Genomic DNA, 12,201 nt, shown 5'->3' on the forward strand with positions numbered 1-12,201 from the left:
CCGGAAGTTTCTAGAGCTATTTTGATTATCGTCCCTCACTAAACGCTGCTCCGCCGCGTCCTAGGGCGGACAGACTTCTGTGGTATTTTTAACCGGCAACAATTACTTTTATATCCCTATTTGAACACCCCACATAACGTGTGTGGAAGCATATGTGCGTGTGTGGAAGCATATAGGTGGCACGTATCGCTGAAACCATGCCCAACATTTAATTCACGCTCTCCCATGTTGCCTTCGTCGGAATTCACTGTTTTATTGCGTAACTGTTGCAACAAATCACTGTTCTTAAGTTATCTTTGCATACAGCCTAGATCAAATAATGATTTGGGGTCCATACCCTGTTTGTTGAACATTGAATGATGAACAAGGTTGAATGAGTACCTTGCCGACATTACGTCTCTCTTGGCTTAAAAAGAAGTGCACTCTCGTCCCGAGACCACTATATGGTTGGGCAGGTTCGCGAGGAACATGGTTTCGCCCTCCCAAAATCAAATCATTCATTTGTAATGTTTTCAATGGAGAATTTGGTATCTGTTGTTGACATTGTTTTGAAGGCGACTGTAACAGAATTACTATTGGAACCATTTTTAACCTTGTTTAAAGTAAATTGCTTCCTGATATGTGATATCACCCCTGTGCTGTGGATGGTGCTAATTAGGGGTGAGTTCAGCTACCTGTTAAAATGGTTGGCGTCGCATGTGTTCGGAAGCTTCTTGAGTGAGCGCTTCTTGAGTGAGAACAAGACTGTCAGTCTTTAGGCCTACGCCTCTCTAATATCATTAGAAGTGGGAGGCTCTTTTGATTGAGCTGTATGTATTTAGTGATATTTGTCCTGCTAAGCTGTGTTACTAGCTGTAGGCCAGCTGTTTTGTAAGTATCTTTTTGTTTCTTTTTTCCTCTTTCTTTGTGTTTCCACCTGCTGGAGGGCAAACTAATTGCAAACCACAGATTATTTGTCGCCCTGCTGCCTTCTTGTGCCTACCCTAAAATACTCTTGACACTTTACCCTTTGACACACTGCAAGTGACAAGATCTTGCTGTTGGCCAATGATTAGAAAATGAAATCTAAATCTGGTTTTGACAGCACAAGAAGTGGTGAGGTAGGGGTGGTGATGGAGATTATTTACAAGCACTGTTAATGACTTAAGAATATAATAATTAAGTGCCTTGTATTAATATATTCCTTGTATGAATCATGTGCTTATAACAGCAGGAACATGGCTTTCTGTGTGTGTGTGTGTAACTAGATGGTTAGGTGCCACTTCTCTGCATACGTACAAGAGCATGTTTAGACCAGAGGTGATAAGAAGGGTCGAACTGTGCTTCTTCCAATCTTGTGCAAAACTTCTATCAGTGCCTCGGCCGTCAAAAATCCACCTCGTGGTTTTCACTGCTGAAAGCTAAACTTCTGTCTATATAAACCTTGTGCGAAGGGTTTATCATTGCTTCACTTTCAGCCTTGTGCTGGGAGGGGAGCCCGATTGCAATTGTTGTTGTTGTTTGTCTAATAAATATACTTATATGCAGCTCTGGAGTCTGAGGTAACTTGGGTGAATCTTCACCTAACAGGTAGAATAACCAACGGCGATTTGATTATAAAGCACATTTTCTTGTCTGAAGTAGTAGAAGTAACGTAGATGTTGGAGAGACTTTTCTGGTCCTGCTGGTGCTTTGAAGGCTCCAGTACTGGAGAGTTTTGATTGCATCAAAGTAGAAGATCCGTTGATAATGATTCTTCTCCTGTCTCCCTCTTTCCTTATCTTTCCTTTTGTGTCTTTTCCATCATTCTGTTATCCACCTTTACTTGTCTTTCTGGCTTCCCCAGCCCCCATCTCTCTCTCTCTCTCACAGAGCCATGGTAAAGCCTCAGGCCCAGAAGCAGGGGGTGGTGCTCCCTCCCGAGGGAGGTTGGGGCTGGGTGGTGGTCGGGGCGCTGTTTGTGGTGTCGACGCTGGTGTTCGGCCTCATCCGCAGCCTGGGTGTGTTTTTTGTGGAGTTTGTGCAATACTTCGACGAGAGTGCTCAGGCCGTGTCCTGGATCACCTCCATCGGGTTGGCCATGCAGCAGCTGTTCAGTAAGTGGTCTGTGTGCCAGTTACCCTGAAGTGTGTGTGTGTGTGTGTGTGTGTGTGTGAGAGTGTGTGTCCGTTTGTGTTTGCCTTTGCATTCAGCTGCATGAGTGTATTTCGGTTTTAAAATCATTAAGTGCATATGTATGTGAATTAGTACTGGTGCTATTTAAATGAGGGAGGGTAGATACCCGACCCAAATGCAACACATCAGGACACAATTCGGGTCAGGTTTAGATTAAACTTCACAAATTATGTTTGACATCTTGTTCAGGTCGGGTCTTGTACACCTAACATAACAGTGAACATTGTACTTTTTAGTGAAAACATAGGTATTCAAACTCGAATGTATTCAATTGTCAGACCAATGGGTGTTTTACATTGTACAGTGGTTAGTAAAATTATATTGGTTGCATTACTTGCATTACATTCTGAACAGGGTTACACATTTTGTGATCATTGATCACTGTTAAGCGTTTTCTTTTTAATGGGCATCAATGGAGAGGAAATGCTTAATGTGAGATCTCGACTATACTCCTGGGATTTTAATATTTTCGACTGGTGGAAGTGTTTCTGACCACATTAACGAGAGAAATTTGCTGATCAGTGATCTCTGTTTTTGGATATTACGCTTTTTTCATGTTAAAGGTTTTAGAATGTCCTGTGTGTGTGGGTGTGTGTGTGTGTGTGTGTGTAGGTCCTCTCGCCACAGCTCTCTGTAACATGTATGGAACGCGTCCTGTAGTGATGGTCGGTGGGTTCTTGTCAGGACTGGGCCTCATACTGGCCTCTCTAGCCACCTCACTCACACACCTGTACCTCACCATGGGCCTCATCTCAGGTACTCATACCACACACACACACACACACACACACACAGACTCTCTCTCGCACGCACACACACACACACACAGACTCTCTCTCGCACACAGACACACACACACACACACACACACACACACACACACAGACTCTCTCTTGCACACACACACACACACAGACTCTCTCTCGCACACAGACACACACACACACACACACACACAGAGAGACTCTCTCCCGCACACAGACAAACAGAGACACACACTCACACAGACTCTCTCTCACTCGCGCACACACACAGAATATCTTTCTCTCTCACACACACACACACAGGCTTGCACAGTTACATTTTGCAAAATGTATATACAGTGCCACTTTAAAGTATGTGAACCCCTTGACCACTTAGGAGTTTTCTGTTGTTTTACCATGATTTTTCATTTTTTTTCATCACCAATTTTCCATAGAAGGAATGTCAGGTTTATGTTTATCATTTGCATGTACTTTTTTTAGAGGGAATTGTTTGAGTAGCCAAAAGACTACATGAAACATGGAATTAGTCCATTTCAAAAGTAAGTGAACCCCCAGCTAAGTTGGTAAAGTCAAGCAGGTAACAGATTCAGTGAAACTTATTTGGGTGCTTAATTAGTCAATTAAGCAAACCGATCATCTGAGACATCCTTAGGGAAAGGTTTGGGCAACACAGATTAAAAGAGAGAGGAAACCAACCAAACTACTGTAGTGCCAAGGTGTACCCACACAGATCAACAATGCCGAAAGGAAACGAGATACCCGAGAACATCAGGAAGAAGGTTCTGACAGCCCATCAGTCTTGGGAAAGCTATAAGACCATCTCTAAAAGATTCCAGCTCCATCCATCCATCCAAGACAAATAATTTAGAAATGGAGGGCATTCAACATGACCGCATCTCTGCCTAGAAGTGGACGCCCATCAAGACTATCACCAAGAAGCACCAGAAGAAGAATAAATCAGGTAAAAGTCAACCCACACATCACCTCTAAAGAGTTTCAGACCTCTCTGGCAGCATCTGGGGTAAATGTACATGGGTCTACAATCAGACGAAAATTGAATAGACATGACATTCATGATCGGGTTGCTAGAAGGATATGGAGGACTGAAAGTGCCAAAATTCAATAAATAAATACACCATCAATAATTATTTAAATGTGTCATTAATTAATTTAAATTGGAATTAAATAAATAAATGTTTCAATAAATGTGTCATTAATTTATTAAATACCAATTCATTTTATGTAAAAAAAAACACATTTAATTATTTCACTATTTAATTAATTATGTCATGGTCCTGTGTTGCAGCGGATCAATAATTTATTTTATCTGTCAAACTCACCCATCAAAGTCAGTGGGCGGGGCTAACGCTGATTTAGTCTGAAGTGCCTGGAGAGAGACATTTTTCCACCGGTTCTGTCAAGCTAAAAAGGCACCGGATGCCTAAAAGAGCCCGGGTGATGTAATGTTGACTTTCGAACGACTCTTGAGTGACAGTTGCTATGCCAACGCCAATACGTCACCCGGGTCTTTATCGCTCATAACGTGATTTACTTCAGATCATATTGCATTGAACTTCGCTACCTGAGACCGGCTTGCTTGTATTTGACCTACAATAAACCAACCAAAACAACCATGTACTTGATGTTTGTCTTTGGTAGGAAAGTTGTTGATTCGCTAGTTTATATATCAAATGTATGTATCAAAGTAAGCACATTCCATCAGCTAGCTAGCTCGTGCTAGTGTCTTGTTAGCTTGAAGCTATTCATCTGTTGTTGTGCTTAAATTAAGACACTCCTTAATGTGTTGTGATTTTTAGACATATCTGACGGCACCCACAGTTACATTTGAACAAAACAGGGCATTGTTTGCACAACATTTTACTAAAGAACAACAGGGGATTGCTAGCTTTAATATGCTAGCGGACATTGCTAACTTACAGAATACCATCAGGCAGGTGTAGCTAAAACTTTTTAGTCGCTTAATATTGTGCCTACACGGACACTTTGTACCCCGACACTTTTTGGCTATCAGTCAGAGAGTCTCAAGAGTTGTTCGAAAGCCATCAGCTACTTTTTAGTCGCTTAATATTGTCGCACAAAAGGAGGAATTTGCTATTAGCAATATAGATGCGGGGTACGCGGTGACCGGGTACGTAATGCTAACGTTGGCATAGAAACTGTCACTCAAGAATCAACATTACGTCACCCGGGCTCTTTTAGGCATCCGGTGCCTTCTTAGCTTGACAGTTCCAGCACCAAAACTTAACGTTATGGAATCTTGTGACATGTTACTTTGGTTAAAATTGTGAGTTATTCACGAGTGGTCTTCTTCCAGCGAGAACGCAAATTCATTTCGATAAAACTTAAATTTTGTTTAACTTTTTAATACCATGTAGTACCATACGACCTAAAGTTAAAGTTCTGTTTACTTGATCACTTTAGACTAGAGTTTTTGAGATGCTCCATGGACCAGCTCAGCAGTAGTTAATTCCTCTGAAATAAACCTTTCAGCATATTCACACCTATTTGCCTTGAGAAGTTTCTTGAGAACTCTTAGAATTTTCCACGACATATAAAAGTTCTGTTTACTTGGCCATGGCTTTCTATATTTTCTCACGTAGATCAGACGAGTGGCAATGCAGTTCATGACGGGAGTTGACTAGCTACTTAACAACTGTAGCAGTAACCTACAGCAGCTAGTGCTAGTTACTACACGAACGTGCTTAGTCAAGAGCTTATTTTTTTTCAAGTGGCAAGTCTTCTACAGTACACACAATACAAAACCAGTACTACATCACGGTCTCAGTTAATGATGCAACTACGGGTTTTCTACGAGCAGGCAATGCAGCTCATGATGGGAGTTGACTAGCATACTGTAGTAGTACCTCACGACAGCTAGCAGCTAGCTGCTACAAGAACTTGCTTAGTCAACTGTTAATATCAAGTGTAATATCACACAAAAACAAGCCAGATTGAAAGAGATAATGTATACAAAGCAGACAAACCAACACATTTTGATGGATGAAAGCCCTCTTTATTATTTGTAATGTGTTTGTTATTAGGTCTAATAACTAAATTGCTTTCGAGGTATTTAATCCATGGTCCACTACTGGATCGATTTTCCGTTTTCTTCATCTCGCACGCTCTGGATTTTTAGCGTTTAAGAAAAAGTTTTGTTTGACACAGTGTTTAGGAATGAGGCCTGCGTCAATCCAAATATCTTGAATCGGTAAACCTTGACTTGATGTGCAGGGTAGCCAATCAGGTTTTAGGAATCCGCCCACTGACTTTGATGGGTGAGTTTGACAGATAAAATAAATTATTGATGCGCTGCAACACAGGACCATGACATAATTAATTAAATAGTGAAATAATTAAATGTGTTTTTTGACATAAAATGAATTTGTATTTAATTAATTAATGACACATTTAATGAAACATTTATGTATTTATTTCCAATTTGAATTAATTAATGACACATTTAATAAAACATTTATGTATTTAATTCCCATTTTAATTAATTAATGACACATTTAAATAATTATTGATGGTGTATTTATTTATTGAATTTTGGCACTTTCAGTCCTCCATAGAAGGAAGCCTCTGCTCTCAAGAAAGAACGTAACTGCCCGTTTCAACTTTGCCCAAGCGCACGTGGATAAACTAAAGGCCTTCTGGAAGTCCCTTCTTTAAACAGATGAGTCCGAGATAGAATTATTTTGTCACGATCAAAACCAAATATTTTCGTCTGATTGTAGACCCATGTACATTTAACCCAGATGCTGCCAGAGAGGTCCAAAACTCTATAGAGGTGATGTGTGGGTTGACTTTTACCTGATTTATTCTTCTTCTGGTGCGTCTTGGTGATGGTCTTGATGGGCGTCCACTTCTAGGCAGAGATGCGGTCATGTTGAATGCCCTCCATTTCAAAATTATTTGTCTTGGATGGATGGATGGAGCTGGAATCTTTTGGAGATGGTCTTATAGCTTTCCCAAGACTGATGGGCTGACAGTACCTTCTTCCTGATGTTCTCGGGTATCTCGTTTCCTCTCGGCATTGTTGATCTGTGTGGGTACACCTTGGCACTACAGTAGTTTGGTTGGTTTCCTCTCTCTTTTAATCTGTGTTGCCCAAACCTTTCCCTAAGTATGTCTCAGATGATCGGTTTGCTCAATTGACTAATTAATCACCCAAATAAGTTTCACTGAATCTGTTACCTGCTTGACTTTATCAATTCAGCTGGGGGTTCACTTACTTTTGAAATGGACTAATTCCATGTTTCATGTAGTTTTTCGGCTACTCAAACAATTTCCTCTAAACAAGTACATGCAAATGATAAACATAAACCTGACATTTCATCTATGGAAAATTGGTGATAAAAAAATGAATAATCATGGTAAAACAACAGAAAACGCTTAAGTGCTCAAGGGGTTCACATACTTTAAAGTGGCACTGTAGATGTTTCACCTCTCGCTCTCTCTCTCTCTCTCACTCTCTCTCTCTATCCCTCACTTTCTTCTCGCTCTCTCTCTCACGGTCTCCCTCTATCTCTCTCTCCTCCTGCTTCGTTGCAGGTGCGGGTTGGGCCTTCGTCTTCACGCCCACCGTGGGGTCAGTGATGCAGTACTTCACCCGCCGGCGCTCTCTGGCCATGGCCCTGGGCTTCACCGGCGTGGGCCTCTCCTCCTTCGCCTTCTCGCCGCTCTTCCAGTATCTGGTGGAGGTGTATGGCTGGCGGGGGGCCCTGCTCATCCTCGGGGGTTTGAGTCTCAACATGGTGGCCTGCGGGGCCCTCATCCGGCCCATCACTGCCGCCAAGGCACTGGACAAGGTTAGACACTGGACCAGCCGGGCTGTTTATAAAGGTTAGGGATTTAAGGCTAGGATCTAAGTCAGTAAAGGTGTTTACCATTAAACATATGGATACAGCCAGGTAAGTGTTATATTATTAGAATAGTGGAATCAGAGGAATGTGTTCCAGGATATCACTGGGTTATTTCAGGATGTCATTGGGTTAGCTATCTAGGATGTTTTTTGTGAAGACACATATACATAGCAGTATTGTAGCGTAAACTGTACAAAAGAGTTCCATCAAAGCTGAGCCTAACTGCTTCCCCTGTTTATTGCAAGTCCTACTTGCCTCTTCGTTGTTGGTTTTTAAAAAGTGAAATTGTGGAATTCTCAGGTAAGTTTACTAAATTCTACTGCAAAACCATTAAAACATGCCACCATGTCACTTTGACAAAAGCAGAAAACATAGAGAAGATGCTGTGGAGTCCCAGTATAGCCTGGGCTTGTGATGCGTCCACTGATCCAACGTTTCCAGACATTTCTAAAATCCTCTCAAAAAGCACATTTTCAAAAAACTGTACAAGACACGCACACCTCAGGCATTAAGATAATGCTGGTCTTAGATAATCCTGTTTTAAACAGCAATTTACATTTTTGTTGCTCAGTTTTTGTGACATGAACTAAACTATGGGAAGATCATTGAATGAAAATGTTTTAACCCCACTGAAACACACCCATCAATATATGAGACACATTTTTAAACAAATGCATAGGAAGCACAAACATATTCACTGATGTTGCCTGAAAGACACCAATTATGGTTGGGGTTCAAGTTACACCGCTCAGTGATTTAAAGTCGTTTTTGTCAGGCAACTAATGGGCAAGGCCTCCAGGCGGATGATGTTTGAGAGCTGCCCTGTGCACTTATAGCAGTGCAGGGAGACACCGCTGGTTCATTTAAAAAACCCTGAAGTCAAGCAGGGAAAAAGGCCATGGAGGCTTGTTGAAACCCAGGCCTTGTCAACCTGACAGGATTTAAATGTCATGACATCTAGCATCTGTCTACAGATTTCAATATGTGCTTGTGCACTAAGTGTAAAATAAGTTTATTTGAATTTACTAGCCCAGGTTTTTCTGTTTTACTGTTTTTCTTTTTTAGTACAGTGCTTGATCTGTATAAATAAAATGTATTATTATCATAAATGTACTACAGTCACAAAATACACCATCGATTTTCTCTCACACGACCATAAATCTGCCCCTCACCCTGCATCCTCATTTCAGACTGTAAAGGACTCGTCCTGCTCCTCGCTGCTCTCCCAAGTCTCCATGTACTTCGAGCTTCCTCTGCTTCTGCAGCGGCCCTTCCTTACCTTCGGCCTTGCCATCACCTTCTTCAACGCCGGCTACTTCATCCCCTACGTGCACCTGGTGGCGCACAGCCGCCACTGCGGCTTCTCCGAGTACCAGGCGGCCTTCGTCATCTCCGCGACCGGCGTGACTGACATCGTGGGCCGCCTGCTCTCGGGCTGGGTGTCGGACCTGGGCCGCCTGCGGCTGGTGCATATGCTGTGCATGTGGACGCTGCTGCTCGGCCTGTTCCTGGTGGCGCTGCCGCTGGGCACTCTGGCCGGCTACGCGGGGCTGCTGACGGTGAGCCTGGCACAGGGGCTGTGCTCCGGGGCCATGACGCCACTGGTGTTCGCCGTGGTGCCTGAGATCGTGGGCATGGAGCGCATGCTGGGGGCACTGGGTCTGCTGCAGCTCATCGAGAGCGTAGGGGGGCTGCTCGGCGCCCCTTTGTCAGGTGAGCATGGGGTGATTAGAGGGTCAAATTTTGGGGGTGGGGTCAGTGAGGGGCAGGGGCAGAGTGTTTTGAGTTGGCAAGGAAGCACTTTGACCCCTTGTGTGGTAAAACACAGGAAAGCCACAGGGACAGAAGGTCAAAGCAGTGGGATAAGGTTACCTTGAAATGTTAAACAAAAAGAAGGCCTGTTATGTAAGCAATGGACTCCCACCTAATTAAACTAAAAGTAAATTTGAGGTTCAAAGGTTAATGGCCCAAAACTAAGCCTTAACATCAATAAACGCTTGAGATCTCTGTATAGTTCTTTGTAATGAGGATAATAATTAATTTTATTTGGAATGCTCCCCTTCTTACTGAAAAAATGACATGTTTGAAATTTTACAAAAACCCTTTTGAATGAATAGTTGATGAGCGTAACGCAGAGCCGTGGTGTCAGGCTATCTGGCGTTGTTTGAGTCTGGTGCTCGATTGATCTTCTGCCATGAAGCCTCGTCCCTCGCTGGTGGCTTCAAGTTTTCATTTCCTTCTGCTCTGTGGCATATTTGCAGGGCTAGTAGTGTGTGTTCTTGTGCCGTGAGGGTTTCAATCTATTCCAGTATTGGACTCTTCATTTCCTTCTTTTCAACCTGCTCGGCATTAGACTATTTCTAAAGCCAGCTATATATCTGCAGATGTTCTGTTTTCTTCTGTTCAGTTTTGTGGAAACAACACTAGTCTGTGTTATTGTTGAGGTGGTGTCTCGAACGTTTATTTGATAGTTCATGACGAAGCCGGTTTGAAAGAAGAACGCTCACTTTCACCATTGTTACAGTTTGAAATGGTATGCCATTAGCTCAACGAGATCAGGAATCGAGCAAATACATTTTCCTTCTCTTTCTGTCCTGTTTTCCATCCCTTCTCTTTGTCTTCAACCTTCTTACTGTCCTGTTGGTTTCTAGCCTAAACCGCTCCAGCTCTTGGTTTTTCCTACTACTACTAACTCCCTTCCCCCCTCTTGCTATTTCATTTGCGACCTTTACTGTCCACCCTATGGAGAGCTCAGGTCTTTGATGTTAAACATTAAACCCACACACATGAAGCTGTTTGAAGTTATCCCACTGTACCCTGTACACATTATATACCACTCAGGAGAGAAAGAGTCAAATAATGATCCTATTGTTGCTTGTATGATCTTCTTATAACCCATGGTGCCAGGGGCCAGTGTTGTAGAGGGGGGTTTGTTAGGCCACAGTCCACAGTCTGTTCCGTTCTTCATGTGTGTTACCCTCCATTGATCATCCCTTGTTTGTTGATATACTGGGTCAGATGGAAGGTCAACATACTAGGCAGATTTCATGAACTCTTGGTCATGGGGTATTTGGTGTGATAGTGGGTGTGTGTGTGTGTGTGTGTGTGTGTGTTTTGTAGTGATGTTATGTGAAGTTCACAAGATTTGAAATTAGGGAAGATTATGTTAAGTGTTTCCAGGAAACAGAGTACTCAGGAGACAGAAAAATGTTTGTTTGCAATGGCACATCATCACGAGGCCTTTTTCTTGAGGGATGCTGGCTTGAGTGGAATCCCTTCTGTTGACCAGATTTGGAAGAGGCACAGTTAGAAGAGCATTTGTGAATTTATATGATGGGCTGTGATCCGTACCGAGAGAGATTGGGAACATGCGATTTATTTTATCTGTGATTCTGAGTGTAAACAGTGAAACTTTCCAATCATGTAGATACTTGCTAAAAAGAGACTTCCCATGCCAAATACAGTGGTGAAACTGGACAAATTCGGAAGTTCCAATCAACCTCCACAAACTCAATAATTTAGTTTCATAGCAATTGAGCACCAAATATTTTAGACTTATCTGGCTTGAACATTTGTGTCAATGAAATCCTTATCTGGAGCACTGAATCTTGCATTAGCTCGACTCTTAACGTCTTCCTCTCCCCCATAGGCTTGTTGAAGGACAGAACTGGTTCCTACTTGGCCTCCTTCGTCGTTGCTGGGGGCTTCCTTCTCATGGGCGCCGCCGTGACAGCCACCCTCCCCGGCTTCTTCTCCTGCACCTCCCCTAAGGCCCCCAGCAACGCAGAGGGGGCTCTCCATTTGAAGGAATTCAACCAGGAGTCCTGTCCAGGCAAGCAGAGCATCACATTCACCCCCCTCTCTGAAAAACCCGTCCGGGACCCAGAACCCTCAACTGAGACAACTAACCTTACCCCTGACCTGTAGCCAGACGAGAAGGTCATGCTTACTGCGGGCTGGTGAGACAGAGACCAACTGAAGATCGCCTGACTGGATAACCAGAGACACATGCAGCTTGCACTTGGAAGGGGGTTTAATAGGAGCGTCTCTTTCTTTATCACTGTCAACTATAGCTGCAACACAGAACTATAACATCCTGGCCACCACTTGTTACAGCCTTAGCAAGAGGTGTCATAGGTTACATCACTGCCAAACACCACTGACAGGGGCATCTACAACAACATGTGAAATCTCTTTTTAAGACAACCAATTCAAGACATGTGAGCCTCTATTTCTGTATATCAGTAGGTAGGAAGATGCTCATCTATGTACTGTCTAAGTGGGGTTTTTTAGTACCTTTTTTTAACCGTTTTTTTTCTCTCACAGTGACACACAATCACTGCAACATTCTTTCGGACGCACGCCAAATTTTATGAATTTCCCTCCATACGGGGCTC

At 42.9% G+C, this 12,201-nt stretch overlaps 1 protein-coding gene across 1 annotated transcript; it reads left to right on the forward strand.

Moving 5' to 3' along the window:
• Positions 1–1,855: 1,855 nt before the first annotated feature.
• slc16a13 (solute carrier family 16 member 13) lies at positions 1,856–11,731 on the forward strand (the record flags this gene model as incomplete). The annotated part of the gene is made up of 5 exons (XM_080839878.1): positions 1,856–2,075; positions 2,767–2,910; positions 7,494–7,750; positions 8,995–9,517; positions 11,454–11,731. 5 exons carry the CDS (start codon positions 1,856–1,858, stop codon positions 11,729–11,731), a joined length of 1,422 nt encoding a protein of 473 aa, XP_080696004.1.
• Positions 11,732–12,201: the final 470 nt, after the last annotated feature.

The sequence above is a fragment of the Sprattus sprattus genome (genome assembly GCF_963457725.1).
Source record: "Sprattus sprattus genome assembly, chromosome: 5".
NCBI classification, from domain to species: Eukaryota; Metazoa; Chordata; class Actinopteri; order Clupeiformes; family Clupeidae; genus Sprattus; species Sprattus sprattus.